At 41.9% G+C, this 18,115-nt stretch overlaps 2 protein-coding genes and 1 long non-coding RNA gene across 6 annotated transcripts; 1 reads left to right on the top strand and 2 right to left on the bottom strand.

Annotated features, from left to right (window-relative positions):
* Positions 1-541: 541 nt before the first annotated feature.
* LOC115665527 (uncharacterized) lies at positions 542-3,659 on the bottom strand. Of its 4 annotated transcripts, none has more exons than XM_030587397.2 (7): positions 3,182-3,610; positions 2,810-2,869; positions 1,378-1,440; positions 1,247-1,294; positions 1,079-1,141; positions 899-961; positions 542-817 (listed from the first exon to the last, which is right to left on the bottom strand). In XM_030587397.2, exons 1-7 carry the CDS (start codon positions 3,413-3,415, stop codon positions 809-811), a joined length of 540 nt encoding a protein of 179 aa, XP_030443257.2. In that variant the 5' UTR covers positions 3,416-3,610; the 3' UTR covers positions 542-808. The 4 variants fall into 4 exon arrangements, with proteins under 4 accessions (XP_030443257.2, XP_030443260.1, XP_056172499.1 ...); XM_030587400.2 differs by lacking the exon at positions 3,182-3,610 and adding an exon at positions 2,959-3,137; XM_056316524.1 differs by lacking the exon at positions 3,182-3,610 and adding an exon at positions 3,031-3,121.
* Positions 2,881-3,291, top strand: LOC130139473 (uncharacterized). Its single transcript, XR_008817641.1, has 2 exons — positions 2,881-3,114; positions 3,149-3,291. It is a non-coding gene; the product is annotated as an uncharacterized LOC130139473 (long non-coding RNA).
* A 1,191-nt stretch (positions 3,660-4,850) lies between the features above and the next one.
* On the bottom strand, positions 4,851-8,456 carry LOC130139472 (acetate--CoA ligase CCL3). Its single transcript, XM_056316521.1, has 3 exons — positions 8,210-8,456; positions 6,788-7,378; positions 4,851-5,864 (listed from the first exon to the last, which is right to left on the bottom strand). The coding sequence occupies exons 1-3, from the start codon at positions 8,417-8,419 to the stop codon at positions 4,968-4,970; spliced, it is 1,698 nt and encodes a 565-aa protein (XP_056172496.1). The 5' UTR covers positions 8,420-8,456; the 3' UTR covers positions 4,851-4,967.
* Between the last annotated feature and the right edge of the window lie 9,659 nt (positions 8,457-18,115).

The following is an 18,115-nucleotide window of genomic DNA, read 5'->3' as shown; positions in this document are numbered from 1 at the left end:
AAAACGAAAGTAGCAACAACATAAGGAGGTTGTAGCAGCACTAGCAGCTCCCGGTTCTTTCTATATATTTTCACAGCTTCATCAATGAGGCCCAAAATGTAATGGATCCAAAAAATGTCCATCATGACCAAGCCTAATGTTTTACCTCATCCAAGTTTGACATTGACTTTAATATTTATAGCGCGTTTGTTTGAGTAAATTTTTTTTTCACAAATTAGTTTTCTGTATTTTCACGCATTTGGTTTGCCGAAAATGGTCGTTCAACTGAAAATCATTTACGGTCAGAGAAAACATACACGCTTAAAGTTAAGAAAATAAATTCCCTAACTTTAAAAAAGGAAAGTATTTTCTCGTAATATGATTTCTCGGAAAGCATTTTCTTGTGTCACGAAGTTTTTCCCGAAACAAACACATCCTAAGGGACTCTTCAATTTTTCTGACCAAAAAAAAAAGGGACTCTTCTATTTCCAATTTTCAGTCACTAGAGTCACATAAGCAATAGCTCTTTGAAAGTTATACATTTAAATGATTGCTCGAAAAGTTTTGGCACCAAAGTGAACGTCATACGATAGTTATAGTGTCGATAACATCATTTTGCCTAGTAATATCTCTCTCACATTGTCGTACTACACCCGTATATACATGTGCATAATAGGAAGTAGAAGAAATGAGAAGGAACTATCAAAGAACTCAACCAAGCTTCCACTCAATGGCCACATAAACATGTCCATCTGATTTCAATGTACATACAATCTACAAGAGAAAAACTTGTGATTCCATTTCTCCTCTCCTTGAGAACCCGGAAATTTCATTCGGCCTGTGAAAATAGCACCCGGAAAAAAGTTACTACCAAATCGGCGAACATTTCGTTATGCAATACGGGTTCTGGGCGACTCACCGGACTATCTCGACCCGACGTACAAGCGGGTCTTCGAGGGGGGAGCTGCTGGTGCGGCGTTCTCTGCGCAGTATTATCTCTCTTCATGTCGGTTTCGGAATTTCTTTTAACAACGGCAGCGATCATAATAGTAATAGAAATTTCGAAAAACAAGACTTAGTTTCGGCTCAGAAAAGGGACCTGTAATTTCGGACGCAATGTCTCCATGGGCACTGTGGATTCTTGATTCATGGCAGCTCCTTGCTGCACCAAATCATTAGTAATTGAATTAGGATTTTGATTAGTATAATGACATTTATTTGAACTTGGAGTAAATAAACACGATTCTAATTTTCGTGAACATTTTACCTTGCACAATGCCCAGTCTGCTGAATCAAAGAAGGCTCTTGCATGGTCCTGCACCCCCATGCAATTGTGTCATAGTTGATAAAAAATTAGGTGAAGATTGATCAAGAATTATCGAGTTAATGATGCCTTGCCTTTGTAATCAAAGGCTTCTTCTTGGGCATGAGTCCCCCATACTTCTTCTCCGACGAGGCATCCTATCACCGGTAAATTAAAGTCGAATTCAAACACGAAGGAAGATTGCGGATCTCTTCTGTCGACTCGACGACGGCGAGAAATTATATCCCCGTGATTAATCGAGAAATTAATCACGAGCGGAGGTCATTAATCGGGCGCTTTAAGAGATCCCGATATAGAATTAGTAGCCACAAAAAGCTGAATTAGAGCAAAAAGCAAGTAGAAGATAAAACGGCACAAAAAGTAGTCGTTTTGTTTCTTAAAGTACATTGATTTCGTAGTTTTTTTTGGGGGTTAAATTAATATATCTTATGTGTAAATAATTCCACGTATGATATTATGTGTATGTAACATGATGATTAGGCTCGAATTATAAAACTTTTAATAAGTTGTGCCAAAAGTAAATATTAAAAATTACAACGTCAACCGTCTCTAGTCTTCTTTTATTTTATTTTTCACTTTTTTCTGTGTGTTGGCCTTCTTCTTCTTCTTTTTTTCTTCCTTTTTTTTTTGGTTGAATTATTATTATTTTATTTAATTTTTCCTTTTAATTCCGTGAGAATGTGGAATGGGCACAATTTGGCACCCGCCGACATCATTATGTGGATATACATACGCATCGGACGTCCGTGTCGTAGCCGTAAGATGCGGGAACCACCTCGAATTAACCGTGCGATTAACATCGTAAGTTTCCGACGGATTTAAGGTAATTATTGGGTAAATAACGCCACACAAGGAAGAATCCGAGGAAGGCCCAATGGGGTCCAAATCCCGAATTTGACCTTCCTAAATATCCTTGGGGCCTTTTGCTATATTTATTATTATTTTCCTTTTTTGCTAGATAAATGTTTCCGTCCAAATGAGAGGAGTACATTCATCTTCTGGTCCATTTTTAAGACATTTAAATTGGGAAATTTGCGAAATATAAAAAGAACCCGAAAAACAATTCTTTCATGGGTAGCTAATGACACCGATAAATTTAAACGATTAGGCGTGTCGTTTTAGCGAAATCTGGCAATATTAACAGCTAACTATTTATGTTTCAAGACGCTGATAATGCACAAATGGAAGTAATATAAAGAAAAGGCACGGATCATCAACGTGTGTATAAAGGAACTGGGCAGCGCACTTGTAAACGAAAATCCTTCTTATATGTTTTGTGCGTCGCCGTTGCCGATTAGACATCGTTTTCGAATTAGTTGCTCCAGCTCGTGACTTATCCTCCGAGCCCACCTAATCAACATTGCTAAATTTATGGTGGACACTTATCATGCCAATTCTCTCTCTCTCTCTCTCTCTTCAAGCAATGAAAGATTATGGTAATGAGCAAGGCCCGCAGCTTGCCAATCTACCTACTTTATGGAAGGAAATGAGGAAACGGGGGCGTACCTCATGTTCTTGGGAAGAACCGTAGCTCTCTCCTCTGCCGCAATCTGCCATATGTCGCTGCTGCAGACATTAATGGCCATACTCAGTCTCAACCGGAAAGACATGGCAACAAAGAATTGCAGAGGAAACAGAAATGAAAGTACAAAAACCTCAATGCCCTCTTAGCCCCTTAAAGAGAGAGAGAGAGAGAGAGAGAGAGAGAGAGTTTTGCAAGCACTGACAATACAATGGAGCCAAGGAACAGAGAGAGTGAGGAATGGGCAGGGCATTAGCCCAATTTATACAAGGCAAAAACCCCAGCAAATGTACAGAGAGAGAGAGAGAGAGAGAGAGAGAGAGAGAGAGAGAGAGAGAGAGAGAGAGGGGCAGTACCTTGCAGAAGAGAAAAGGGAGAGATGCAAGAAAAAGCAACACAGAAGTTTCCAACAGAAACAGATAAAAAGGGAGGAAAGAGATGGAGAGAGAGAGAAAGGAACGAAAAAGAGGGGAGGATGGAGTGCGGAGGTGAGACAAGAATATGGGCGCACACACACATATATGGAAGATGAGATAGAAGTTAGATGGAAAGATTAAAACTTGGAAGCAAAAATCTAACTGACTTAGCATATTAATTGATACTTAATTAACAAAAGATAATCAAACCCCCTCCTCCTCCCTTCAATAAGAGGGAGGGTGGGGGGTTTGGTCATATGGTGGTTGGGTTGAATTGAAGTGGAGGAGGAACCCTTCAAAGATAGAACCCCCTTGAATTTCAATTTGCCTAGAGCTAATTTCTTTTGTTAATTTTTTCTCTCTTTTTTTTGGGGGGGAAGAAGATTAGAGTGTGCTCTTTTATATAATTTGGGGTTTAGGCTGTTAAGACATCGCTATCAAGTCGGTCGACGGGCAAGCCACACCGTACGAGCAATCATGTGCTCATCATCATCCCCCTACCGACACCCCCACTCTCGTCCCCCCCACACTTTCCTACCTCTAAATCTCTCTCTCTCTCTCTCTCTATACATCTTGGGATCCTCCTCTATGAGAAATCAAGGGTGTGTTTTGTAGGAGGGAAAACATCAAGAACCGCATGAGCTTTTGTCCCTTACGGCGGAAGATATGGTGAGATCTCGATGATTTTCTCAAGCAACGATGGGAGTTGACCCAAATTGAGCAAGTGGAGCCATTTGGAGTTGAGTTTTTGTAAATTGCAATGATGATGTCTTTCCCTTGACCATTCTCAAACGTTTCACCTATGACAAAAACAAAGTTAGATGAAGAGGGTGTTTCAGTGAGAGAGAGAGAGAGAGATTGAAGAGGGTGAACAAGTGACCTTAAGGGGTGCTGGTCAACGTTTTATAATTACGACAGACCCCATCTGATTCGAACGGTGGAGATCGCGAGTTCCTTCAAGAACACTCAACCTTCTTCTACTTTGTGAGTGTACATACGGTGACGGATCAAGCTTGAAACTTGATGCAGACTCCAGTATAGTCAACCGGACGGATTCAGACACCAACCCGTTTGGCCTTTGCTTCTCTCTCTCTCTCTCTCTCTCTCTCTCTCATGCTCAGTTTCCCTCCACGAGCTTAAGAAAGTCTACACGGAATCGTCAATGTTACGACGAATTGAACTATCTTCTCAAGCCTACCCACATCGAATAGATAATCTTTTTACACGCACAGGCACCCGATTGGTAACTGCCAAGACTAATAATACCCATTCTCTCTTCTAGAACGATGTTCATTCACCTGCTCATCATTTTCTGGCTAAGGCTTATCCCATTGACTAGATAAGAAAAAAGGCAAGGAGAAACCCATTGTCCAGAGAAGGAGACATTGACTCGCGCGCTGGTGCACCTTCCTTGGAACGTGGGGGACTCCGGTCTGTCCGTGTGAAAAATGAATCAGGAAGCTGCTGTTTGGAATCGATGGCTTCAAGAACGGGGGCCTCGGTTCAGCCCAGCAAAGTAGTTTGCAGAGTTGGCTGGCGACCTGAAATTAGCTTGACAAGCATCCAGATCCAACAGATGATCAGGAAGGTGAATAGCTTTCTCAAGAAAAGCAGGAAGGTGTCCCACAAAAGGGTTTTTATTAAAAGACAACATGCAAAGTCCAGGCTTCACGGTACCAAGTACAAACGACGAGAAAGAGACAAGACCAGCTCGACCGGGGTGCACTCATAATTTACTACGCTTGACAGGTCCCATTTCCTTTGCCTTGGCCCTCAGCAAATGTTTCTGTATCTTTCCCGTAGCCGTTTTTGGCAACGGCCCGAAGACAACAGACTTCGGAACCCAATAAGCCGGCATTTTCTCCCGGCAAAACTTCATTATATCCTCTGCCAGTCGCCGCTCATCGGATTTATCCACTCCCGGCTTGAGTGTCACAAAAGCACAAGGAGACTCTCCCCATCGGTCGTCAGGCCTCGCAACCACAGAGACCTCTAAAATCGCCGGATGCGTGTACAGAGTATTCTCGATCTCTACGCTACTTATGTTTTCGCCTCCAGAGATGATGATGTCCTTTGACCTGTCCTTGATTTCAATATATCCGTCAGGATGTTTCACACCAAGATCTCCAGAATGGAACCATCCCCCTGCAAAAGACTCCTTGTTGGCTTTTGGGTTCTTTAAGTAGCCTTTCATGACGACATTGCCCCGCATCACTATCTCTCCTATGGTTTTACCGTCAGCAGGAACGGGTTTCATGTCTTGAGTGCTCACAACATCAAGACCTTCTAGAGCTGTGTAACGAACGCCTTGGCGTGCATTGAGGCGGGCTTGCTGTTCTGGAGGCAGCGAATCCCACTCGGGCTTCCATGCACAGATTGTAGAAGGACCATAAGTTTCAGACAGCCCATATGTGTGCGCAACACGGAAGCCTTTCTGGGACATTGCAAAGAGAACAGAAGGTGGTGGGGCGGCACCAGCTGTCATTACATGAACGGTGTGAGGGAGAGGGAGTATGGTTTCTTCAGGTGCAGCATTGACTATGGTGTTCAAAACCACAGGCGCAGCGCAGAAGTGAGTCACGCCATATTTAGCGATTGCTGAATACACTGCCTTAGCTGTTACCTGAGGACAAGAAAAGACACGACAGAAGGTTTCTCTGTTAAGCAACATAGTAGTTTTGATATCAAACGAAGCCCATTTACTCACACATTAGCCCATTCAGTAACTTGGTTAAAGCGGCATTGACCCATACAAGATCAAATATTCACACTTTTTGAGCTGATCTTTCGAGTTTCAGAAAGCAACTATTCCATCCATAACTAAGATTTCAAAATCGTGACAGGGAATAAGCTTGTGGATAAAGGACAGACAAACAAACATGTTGACGAGAGGGGGTGATTACCCCCATTGGTTTTGTGAAACATATTAGTGTGTTTCCATTCGTCATAGATAGTTTCACATAATTCCCCCACAAAACTTCTAGAAAATACTTGGTTTAGCTACTGTCCAACAACTTGTTGCATCGCGTCTTTGAGAGAACTTGACAGACAGTTACATATTTACAACAAAATGGATGCCATGAACAAACAAAACCCACTTCAATATTATACTTGTCTGTCAACTTATTAAGCAAGAATTTTTGTATAAATAATCTGAACAAATGAGTTAGACTTAATTATATAGTTCATCATGAAATTTGCCTCATTAAGAAAACTAGGCTCTAGATCAGTCCTTATAAATTTACCAGGTTTACCTTCTATCTGCTCAATTTAGTAAATGGAGTATGGCCGTAGCATAAATAAACTGTAATAAGAACCACAACCAAGCAGGGTTTTACAAAACCAGAGTACTTAGAACAAATGGTCCTTGTACTAAACATAAATGAAACAATTGCTTCTGTTATGCTTTAAACAATGTTATTAGGCAGCAAATTGTCTACCAAATTTGCGGAAAAACAGCATTTTCTGAACCTTAAAGATTACCTGTCTACTCGATCAATATTGTGCAGTTCTTACCTTACCAAAAAAAAAAAAAAAAAAGATTACCTGTCTAAGGCATATGCTGGTTCCACAAAGAGCTGCCAGTGTCCATGTGAAACACCAACCATTACAATGAAACATAGGCAAAGTCCACAAGTAAATGGCCCCTTCATTCATCCCCCAGACAAGAGGGTTACTTACAGACATGAGATATGCTCCTCGATGGCTTAATACGACTCCCTTGGGACTGGCAGTTGTACCAGAAGTATAACCGAGAGTGATACTCTGCCACTCATCTTCCGGTGGTTTCCAAGCAAACTCTGGATCTCCGCTTTCCAAAAACTTCTCATATTCAATTGCCCCTTTTCCTAAAGCGTGCCTAAGTGTTCTTGGGTCACAGCTTTCGTCAGCTATAACAATCAGAAGCGGAGGCTTATAATTTTTCTTACTCTCCTCCGCTAATATTTTCAGAGCTTCTTCAGCCAACGGGAAGAACTCTTGGTCCACCATTACAACTTCAGAAGATGAATGGCCAAGAAGAAAAGCAACTGTCGGAGCATTTAGACGTATATTGACACAATTTACTACAGCTCCGGACATGGGAACTCCAAAATGAGCTTCATATAGGGCAGGCACATTCGGCGCAATCACTGCAACCTGCACAGCGAAACCCAGACAGCCAAATAATGACCAGCAGCATAGAAGAGGACACAAAGAACCACGATACAAGCCTGGAACTATAATGGAAAGCATCACAAGCAAAGCGAATTTTGAACAACATAAAAACTATCAATTGATGAAAACAAAACTTGATCGCATCCAAACAATGTCCCACTTCATCACAAAGAAACGATAAGTTAACATTCACAGCAAAATCGATGTTGTAAAAACTTCACACATGCACGTTGGCAATCCGAACAATCTATTTCTTTTCAAGTGAGAACCATTACTTCAGTTCTATCTATCTAGCTTGATACAGTTCCGATTTCACGGTTCAACAATCTCCGCTCGCAAATATAAAATTATGAGCTTCCGTTTCCCAGTGCTCAACTTCCATCTCAGCTCACACCGTGACGTCTTTCAAGAAAAAAGCCAAACAGTCCCTCCCCACGGATCATACCACCATCACCAAAGTCAACCAATCATCACTAAAGAAATGAGCATCCGCTTCTCCATCAAGCACCCGCATCAAACAAAGAGAGCTTCACACCAGCACTCGAATCAGGGGAATCAAAAGACTCGGATCACACGAACTACGCCGACACAGGAATTATCAGACGATTCCTCATCGAATTAAAAACGGAATAAACAAAGCAAAAGCGTCCTTGTACCTTAACCCAAAAAGGAAAGGACACGTATCTAGATTTCCAACATCACAGTTGCTCACAACATTCCACATATCCAGAATACTACCCATCACCATCGCCAGAGCACACGTGGAAATGGAAAAAACAGAGCACGAGTACCGCGGAGAAAGAGATTCCGTACCGTGCAACCGGCGCCGATGGAGCGGCTGGAGAGAGCGGACGCCAGCCGGCGGCACCGCTGGTACGTCTGGAGCCAGGTGAAGGCGACGGAGCCGTGGACCACCGACCGCCGGCCCGGGTGGACCAGGGCGGCCCGCTCGAGGAACCACAGCGGCGTCAGGGCGGTGTGGTTGGCCTCGTTCTTCGGCAGATCGTCTATGTCTCTCGCCATCGCTCCTCCCTCTCCTCCCTCCTCCCTCCTCTCTCTCTCTCTCTCTCTCTCTCTTCTTCTTCTTCTTCTTCTGGCGTGCGTGAGTGCGTGTGTGAAGCAGAGGCTGTGCTGGAACGCGAAGCAGTCGATGCGTTTTTCGCTGCATATTTATATGCAAAAATCCTCCGACATAGGGACAGAACGATGGGCCGCGACCGGAACTCGGGACACGATCTCCTCGTTTCTCCTTTTGTTTTTTTTAATGCGAGAGAGGGAAAATTTCATTTTGGTATCTAAAAGTGGGCGCTTTTCTATTTGATCTTTCAGAAGTGGACATCTCTCGAATTAGTATGCCTAAAGTGCCCATTCGGTCTCAATTTGGTACTTGAGTTCGCCAGCCAACAGTCAAATGCTCACCGGCTGGCAAGAAATTTACTGTTCTGGCTACCGGAACAGTATTTTTTTTACTTTTTTATTTTTTTTTCCTTTTTCTGTTTTTTTTCTTTTCCTTTTCCTTTTCTTTTTTTTTTTTCATTCTTCCCTCCGCTGGCTATAGCCGTGGCCGTGGAGTCGCCGGGCGTCCGGGCGAGGGCCGACCCTCACCAAATCCGGCGAGGGCGAGGGTTGCCCTCGGCCGTCGATGTACGGCCGCGAGGCGAGGGCCGACCTTGGCGAGGGTTGAGGATGCACCGAAGAAGCGAGAGCAGTAGGCAAGAGAAGAGAGGGAGTAGGAGAGGCAAACAAAGTGGGAAGCCACGAACTGGTCTTGCTCGTAACGGGTTTCGCACTAATAATACAAATAAATGATAAATGTACCGAAAGCCGGGAAACTCGTAACGTTGGTGATGTTAGGATATTTTACCTATTTTGTATATTTCTCGAGATTATTATGCATACATCTTCCGCATTATTATTTTCAGCCACGTTAATTCCGTCCGACTTGGCTACCGGGCCCCTCACCCTCCTCTTTTGCCTTCATCTTCTTAAATAATATTCGGAATAAAAATCGGATTTAGATCAAAACGACGTCGTTTCGTCCTTATGATTTATGTTTTAGCCATGTCGGCGCCACGTGGGATAGAGAAAATTGAAAAAGAAAAAAGGCCACATCAGCATTAACCATTAGCCAAGTTGGACAGAGTTGACAAAGGACTTAATTGCACCAATTTGACAAATTATAAGACTCAATTGTACGTTCGTGATAAATTTTAAGACTTTTCAATGCATTTACCCCTAAAATAAAAAAGCAGCTCATGAAATAACCTTTAGAACTTCAGGAATTCGAGGTCATCTATTCATGACCGCCGGTTACTACAAATACTTCCGTGGCAATGCTATCCGTACGTGCCAAAAGGTTTGAATTTACCTGACTCGCCGAGCTTGGAGGGAGCTTTATTATTTTTGAGGTATCTAAGGCCCCATTTATTTCGGACGGATTCAGACACCAACTCGTTTGGCCTTTGCTGATCTCTCTCTCTCTCTCTCTCTCTCTCTCTCTCTCTCTCTCTCTCTCTCTCTCTCTCTCTCTCTCTCTCATGCTCAATTTCCCTCCACGACACTACAAAAAAACATGAATTTTGCGACGGGGAATTTTTCGTCGCTAATTTGAGACGAACTTTGCGACGGAATTAGCGACGGAATTATTTTCTGTCACAAATTAGTGACGAAAATTTTCCGTCGCTAATTTGCGACGGAATTATTTTCCGTCGCAAATTAGCAGCGGAAAATAAATCCGTCGCTAATTCAGTCGCAAATTAGAGATCAATTTATTTTCCGTCGTTAATTTCGTCGCAAATTTGCGACGGAAAATTGGTCGTCGCTAATTCTGTCGCAAATTAGCGACGACCGATTTTCCGTCGCAAATTTGCAACGAAATTAGCGACGGATTTATTTTCCGTCGCTAATTTATGCAACGAAATTTACCATTTTGCGACGAAAGTAGCGACGAATTTTTTTACCGTCGCTAATTTGCGACGGATAAAAAATTCGTCGCTAATTTGCGACGGATTTTGCGACGAAAACGGATTCGTCGCTAATTTTTAATTTATGACAGAAAATAACTTTCGTCATATCCACCCCACCCATCAATTTCTCTCTCTGTACTGATTCCTCACGTCCCCCCGCTTTTCTCCCGCCTTCTCCCTCTTTCGTTTCTCTCAATAATCCGTGCGCGCAGAAATCAATCTCGGTAAAGTTTTTCTACCGGTAAGTACGTAGCTAATTTCGTGATTAATTGGCGACGAATACGGTTCGTCGCAAAACTATTCATCGCTGGATTCGAATTTTTTTTATTGACTATTTTTTTATTTTTTTTGTAACTTCTTGGCCGATCGCCGGTCTGGCGACCGGCCACCGGCGAGACCTCGCCGGCCATGGGGGGAGGCCGAGCGGCCTCGGCCGGCCATGGGCCGAGGCCGCTCGGCCTCCCTCCATGGCGGTCGACCTCGCCCCATGGCCGGCGAGGTCGACCGGCGGCCTCGCCTAGGTGTGGCGGTCGATCTTGCCGTCGCCCGGATCGGCCTCGCCCCATGGCCGGTGAGGCCAGTCGGCCTCCCTCCATGGCCGTCGACCTCTGGGCGACGGCGAGGTCGACCGACGGCCACGGCGAGGCCGCTCGGCCTCCCCCAGATCGGGGTGAGGCCGAGTGGCCTCGCCATGGCCGGCAAGGTTGAACTCGCCGGCGTCAGCCGGTCGCCGGACCGGCGGCCACGGCGAGGCCGCTCGGCCTCCCCTAGATCGTGGTGAGACCGAGCGGCCTCGCCATGGCCGGCAACGTTGAACTCGGCCGGCGTCGGCCGGTCGCCGGACCGGTGAACGGAGAAAAATATAAGGGGAAAAAAAATTAAAAAAAATTCGGAAAAAATAAAAAATTATTAAAAAATTAATGTTAAGTGATTTTTTTTTATTTAGGTACGTGTCCAATTGAAGGTCTCGCAATCCAAGTGAACATTGCAATTCTCGTCAAATTGACCACTTTCTACTACCAAGATTTCAGTCAAATATTTGGGTAAGTCTTCTTTACATGGTAATTTTTTCAATTTGTTCAATTTCAAAGTAATTGTTGCGTGAAAAACAAAATTTTAATTTTCATAATTTTATGGTTTTAATTAAGAACAGTAGATATGATATTTTAAATATTTTACGAGATTTTTTTATTTTAATACAGACACAATGCAAAGAGACAGGGCTTGGATGTATAATAAGAACTTACTTGGACGTCGAGGATTGACCAATGAGTTTCGTACTGGGTTGGAACTATTTTTAGACTTTGCTAGTAGTAAATATGAGTTCATGGATTGAAATAAGTTAAGGTGTCCATGTAAAAAGTGCAGTAATGGTAAATTTAATGTGTGTGATAAAGTTAGAGAACATCTTTGTAGATTTGGGTTTACTCCGAATTATTATAATTTGACTTACCATGGTGAACCATTTATATCTGATGAAGGCTATCGAAGAAGTGACCAATTTTTAGTTAGGGAAGAATGTAGCTATTATGACCAATTGAATCCATACGAGAGGATGGTGATTGATGCAGCTGGTCAGAATTTTGTTTCAGAATCGAATCATGTAAGTACTAGTTTTACTCCTACACTTGAACAAGTAGGTACTAGTCATGCATCACAATTGGAAGAGATAGGAGTAACGGGTTTTGATGAGAATGTGTGTAATGGAACTTTTTCATCTAATCAGTTCTGAGAAGTATTGAAAGCAGCAGATGAACCTTTATGGGCAGGTTGTGACAACCACACTAAGTTATCAGTGACAGCAAGATTGTTAAATATCAAGGCAGAGCATAATGTGTCTGCGGATTGCTTCAACTCTTTTGTTGAAGTAATGCGGGAAACAATACCTCGTGATAACATCATGCCAAGTGATTTTTACGATATGAAAAAGCTAGTGGATAACTTAGGTCTTTCGGTTGTAAGGATTGATGTATGTAGTAGGGGTTGTATGTTATATTGGAGAGATGATGAAAATGCAGAATCTTGCAAATTCTGTAGCCAACCTAGGTACAAGATTAACAGGAGGCAGGGTCGTAATCAGAAGTGTAGACCATGCAAGAAAATGTTTTATCTGCCCTTAATCCCCAGATTGCAAAGGCTTTATGCGTCTCAAGCCACTGCTGAACACATGTCTTGGCATGCAAATTATGAAACAGAAGATGGTATAATGTGTCATCCTTCAGATGCAGAGGCATGGAAACATTTTGATAGAACATACCCTGAGTTTGCGATAGAGCCTCGAAACATCATGTTAGGTCTCTGTGCTGATGGATTTGCCCCATTTGGGAAATCAGGAAAAAGTTATTCATGTTGGCCAGTTATCTTAACGCCGTACAATCTTCCACTTGGTATGTGCATGAAGACACCTTATATGTTTTTGACATTGATCGTGACTGGCCCGCAAAATCCGAAAAAGTTAATAGATGTTTATATGCAACCATTGATTGAAGAGTTATAACAGCTATGGGAGGAAGGTGTCCTTACATATGATGTTTCTACCGATCAAACATTTGTAATGAAGGCTGCTCTTCTTTGGACGATAAATGACTTTACAACTTACAGAATGTTATCTGGATGGAGTACAGCTGGGATCTTAGGATGTCCGATATGTTTGAAGAGATCAAAGTCATTTAGATTAAAACATGGAAAGAAGCCCAGCTATTTTGACCGCCACAGACAATTTTTACCGATAAATCATACATTCAGAAGGAATAAAAAAGAGTTCATTAAGAATAGGACTGAAAGAACACCTCCACCATTGAAGTTGACCGGCGATCAAATTTGGGAACGGGTGCAGGACTTTCCAACTGTTGTTCAGAACCCTCACGGCACGACTTGTGCGTACGGAAGTACACATAAGTGGACAAAACGCAGTATATTTTGGGATCTACCATATTGGAAAGCCCATCTTATTCATCATAATCTTGACGTCATGCACATAGAAAAGAATGTTTTCGACAATATCATAAATACTGTAATAGATGTCACCGGAAAAACAAAAGACAACTTGAACGCAAGAAAAGATATGAGAGATATTTGTGATCAGCCAACACTAGATGTGGATGCAAATAGCAGGGGACCAAAATCAAAAGCAGTTTATACATTGGATAATGAGCAGAGGCGAGTTGTTTGTCAATGGTTGAAATCTATGCGGTTTCCTGATGGATATACTTCGAACCTCGGGAGATGTGTTGATTTGAATGAATGCAAGTTGACAGGTTTGAAGAGTCATGATTGTCGCATATTGATGGAAAGACTAATTCCAATAGCTTTCAAGGAAGTTCTACCGAACTTTGTATGGGGTGCCATTACAGAGTTAAGCAATTTCCTGCATGATATTTGCTCGACAGTGTTAAAAGCATCACACATGGAGAAACTAGAGAGAGATATTCCAATTATTCTTTGCAACTTAGAAAGGATATTTCCTCCATCATTTTTTGATTCGATGGAGGATCTCTTAGTTCACTTGCCTTATGAAGCCAAAGTTGCAGGTTCCGTCCAATTTCGATGGATGTATCCATTTGAGAGGTAAATTTTTTTTAAATAAAGTTCAAATTACTTTATTATATATTATGTTATGATAAGCTTTTTTTTTTTATTACAACTAGATTCTTATATCATTTGAAGAAAAAAGTGAAGAATAAGGCATGTGTTGAAGCTTCAATTTGTAATGCATATATTGTGGAAGAAGTGACAACATTTGCATCATACTATTTTGAGCCGCACGTGCAGTGCAAGAGGCGGAGAGCAGGCAGAAATGATGAGGGCCCCATTGATCCCAATTGCAAAGCATTCTCTATTTTCAATTATCTAGATCGACCAAGCGGCGCATGTCAGTTTCGTTATTTAACAGGCGAAGAATTGCATGCAGCCCATACATATATTTTCTTTGAACCGCCTTAAGTCGAGCCATACTTTGAGTAAGTGTAAATTTGCAAATATATGTATTGTGTGTCAAATATTTTCTAATATATAAATGGTATTTATTACTAGGATTTTCCAAACTTCAATATATGGACTACCACCAAATGAGTTTGACCGTTTGTGCGATGAACAATTTGCAGCATGGTTCAAAACATATATAAGTTGCCTATGGACCAAAATCAAGTTATTAAACTTTTATATATCATTTATTAAAATATATATTATTGACTTTGCGTGTGTAACCTTAGGTTCACAATAATCATGATGAACTTGGAGAGCAAGGATTGCTATATCATCTGTCATGGGGTCCACAGTTAAGAGTACGAAGTTGGCCAGCATATTTCATAAATGGATATAATTTTCACACTCAAGAATATGGAATGGGAAAAGCCACAATGAATAGTGGTGTGTTTGTTCAGTCATCCAATGGTGGCAGTTCAAAAGATGATTTTTATGACTTGTTGGATGAAATCATAGAGATAGAGTACCATAGACTATTAATGATGCAGGTTGTGTTATTTAAGTGCAAGTGGTTCGACCTCGTCAAAGGAATGAAGGTGCATACGAAGTTTAATTTGGTTGAAATAAATCACAAGAAAAGGTATATGAAATATGAACCATTTGTCTTGGCACAACAAGCAATTCAAGTATGTTATGCATCATATCCTAGTTTGAAACGTGACAAAGCTGATTGATGGGCTGTATGTAAAATCAAAGCACGGAGAAAAATCGAGGAACACTGGAAGGATAGAGCCTATCAACAAGAGAAAGTTTATAACATGGTTGAAACTGAGGAATATAACATTCCAACTTTACGAGATCCATGTGGAGCAACGATAGATGTGGATCCAACTGAAATTTGCGAATTAAATGTACAAGATTGTTCATAATATGATTTTGAGACAGATGATGAAGATGATGCTCATGAAGAAGATGAAGATCAAGATCAAGACGAAGACGAAGACGAACATGAAGATTAAAATTTTTGTGACAAAACACTAATGATGTGTAATTATTATTGCGACAAGTGTTATTTTGGTTGTCATAATTATTATTATTGTTCTTGTTATTATTGTTATTGTTATTATCATTAATGTTGTTGTTATTATTGTTGTTGTTGATTATTCTTATTAACGTAATTGATCGTCGGAAATTTTGTCGCTAAATGACGACAAGTCAAATATTATTCGTGCAATGACATTTGCGATATTCTATTTTCCATTAGATTTGGATCATTGCTAATTTCGTCGCTCATTTTACGACAACAACTTATTCGTGACTACTGTTCATCAAAGAATTAGTGACGGAAGTGAAAATCACGGCAATTTTTCCAATCCATCGCAAATTTGCGACAGATTCGAAAATGTCCTTTCTTTTTGGAATCCAAAATAAATCCGTCGGAAATTTGCGACGGAAAAATATTGTCCTTCGCAAATTTACAACGGAATTATTATCCGTCACAAATTTGGGACGGAAAAAAAATTCCTTCCCAAATTTGAGACGGAATTATTGTCCGTCGCAATTGCGACGGAAAAAAAATTCCTTCCCAAATTTGCGACGGAAAAAAAAATCCGTCGCATCGCAAATTTGCAACGGATTTTTTGCCCGACTCAAATTTGCGATGGAAAAAAAAATCCGTGGCAAATTTGCGACGAAAAAAAAAATCCGTCGCAAATATGCGACGGAAAAAAAATTCGGTCCCAAATTTGTGATGGAAAAATATTGTCCGTCACAAATTTGCGACCGACAAAAAATCCGTCGCAAATTTACGACGGATTCGAAAATGCCCTTTATTTTTGGAATCTGTCGTAAATTTGCAACGGATTTATTTTTCCGTCGCAAATTTGTGACGGATTTATTTTTCCGTCGCAACCACATTCGCGCACGTTTCAAATTTTTGCGCCCGTCTCTCTCTCTCTCTCTCTCTCTCTCTCTCCCCCCCCCTGCCCGCACACGTGCCCCCCGGTCACGTCCAGTCTTCTTTTTCAGACCTTTCCCTTCTTCTTTTTCTTTTTCTTTTCCTCTTCTTCTTCTTCTTCTTCTTCTTCCCGTTGTCGTCGCCGAGTACCCTGTTTCTGACCGCCAGCCCGCCGTTGCCGTCGTCGCCTGCGCGCCCGACAGCTCGCAACCGCCGTCGCCGCCATCGCCCGCCGCCGCCGCCGCCGTCGCTGCTGGGCGTGTGCTCGCCGCTCGCACTCGGCCGAGCACGCCGCCGCCCGGCTCGCCCGCGCGCCTCGCCCAAGCTCGTAGCCGTCGCCGTCGCCGCCCGGCCGCCGCCCGATGCCGTTGCCGCCTGGCCGCCCCCCGAGCTCGTGGCCGTCGCCGCCCAATAGCCACCCGACGCTGTTGCTGCCTCGGCAGCCGCCTGGTGACCGGCCGTCGCCGCCCGGCCTCGCCCGAGCTCGCCGCCGCCCAGCCGGCCCGCTCAACGCCGCCGCCGCCACCCGCCCTCGCCCGAGCTCATTGTCGTCGCCGTCGCCGCCCGCCCGCCACTTCCCGACGCCGTCGCCGGCCAACCGCCGCCCAGCCGTTGCCGCCTAGCTCCACCGTCGTTCGCCCGGCCGTGGCCGAGCGCCTGGCCGACTAGCCACCACTTTAGCCCGCGCCGAGCCCTCCACTGGCCGACCGGCAAAAATATTATTATTGTTTGGTTTTTCTTGGCTTTGAACCAAGTAAGCGACTCCTTAAACCCTACCTAGTATAATGAGTATTAATCGGACTTATTTAGGAATTGTTTAGTGTCGGATTGGTTGGCTAAGTTAGGGGCCAATTGCAGGATTGCATGTGCCTTTGATCAATGTTTGCCTAGTTAATTTGTCAATTACGTCGCCGATTAAGCGTTCAATGACGATCGTGTGGTTGATTAAGCATTTTTTCAGAAAATGCATTAAAATTAAAAAATTCTAGAAAAATTCATAAAAATTTCCAGAAAATTAAAAAAAGTCAGATTTTGGGAAAATATGAAATTTGGTGAATTTTTTTTAAATAAAAAAAAACAAAATTTCAAAATATCACAAAATGGCTTAAAATAACTGTTGCCACCCACTTTGAGTAAAATTTAAACTTTTTCAGGTGACCAAAAAAAGGAATAATAATAAAAAAAATCAAAATTTTGAAAACTTTACTAAATGGCTTAAAATACCTGTGGCCACCCACTTTGAGTGAAATTTAAATTTTTTCAGGTACACAAAAAATTAAAAAAATAATAATAAAATAAAAAATTTCAAAACTTTACAGAATGCCTTAGAATACCTGTGGCCACCCACTTTGAGTGAAATTTAAATTATTTTAGGTGCCCAAAAAAATTAAAAGAATCAAAAATTTCAAAACTTCACAGAATGACTTATAATACTTGTGGTCACCCACTTTTAGTGAAATTTAAATTTTTTTAGGTGCCCAAAAAAATTAAAAAATTTCATAACTTTACAGAATGGCTTAGAATACCTGTGGCCACCCACTTTGAGTGAAATTTAAATTTTTGTAGGTGCCCAAAAAAGTTAAAAAATAAAAAAAATAAAAAATTTCAAAACTTCACAAAATGGCTTACAATACCTGTGGGCCTCCCACTTTGAGTGAAATTTAACTTTTTTTAGGTGCCCAAAAAAAAATAAAAAAAATTCAAAAATTTCAAAACTTCACAGAATGGCTTAGAATACTTGTGGCCACCCATTTTTAGGTAGAAAATTTTTTTTAGGTGCCCAAAAAAAAATTAAATAAATCCAAAATTTCAAAACTTTACATAATGGCTTCTAATACCTGTGGCCACCCAGTTTGAGTAAAATTTAAATTT

This window comes from Syzygium oleosum, unplaced genomic scaffold, assembly GCF_021117445.2.
Source record: "Syzygium oleosum isolate NSW1041296 unplaced genomic scaffold, Sole_v2.1 Sole_v2.12, whole genome shotgun sequence".
NCBI lineage: Eukaryota > Viridiplantae > Streptophyta > Magnoliopsida > Myrtales > Myrtaceae > Syzygium > Syzygium oleosum.
The sequence above is the reverse complement of the archived record's forward strand: the minus strand, read 5'-3'. Positions and strand labels throughout refer to the sequence as shown.

Coding starts and splice junctions, on each gene's coding strand:
- LOC115665527 (XM_030587397.2), bottom strand. CDS start 3,415: ATGCTAAGTCAGTTAGATTTTTGCTTCCAAGTTTTAATCTTTCCATCT. Junction 2,870..3,181: donor TCCCTTTTCTCTTCTGCAAG/GTACTGCCCCTC, acceptor TAATGTCTGCAG/CAGCGACATATGGCAGATTG. Junction 962..1,078: donor CATTGCGTCCGAAATTACAG/GTCCCTTTTCTG, acceptor AATACTGCGCAG/AGAACGCCGCACCAGCAGCT.
- LOC130139472 (XM_056316521.1), bottom strand. CDS start 8,419: ATGGCGAGAGACATAGACGATCTGCCGAAGAACGAGGCCAACCACACC. Junction 7,379..8,209: donor CCATCGGCGCCGGTTGCACG/GTACGGAATCTC, acceptor TTCGCTGTGCAG/GTTGCAGTGATTGCGCCGAA. Junction 5,865..6,787: donor CCAGCATATGCCTTAGACAG/GTAATCTTTTTT, acceptor TCTTGTCCTCAG/GTAACAGCTAAGGCAGTGTA.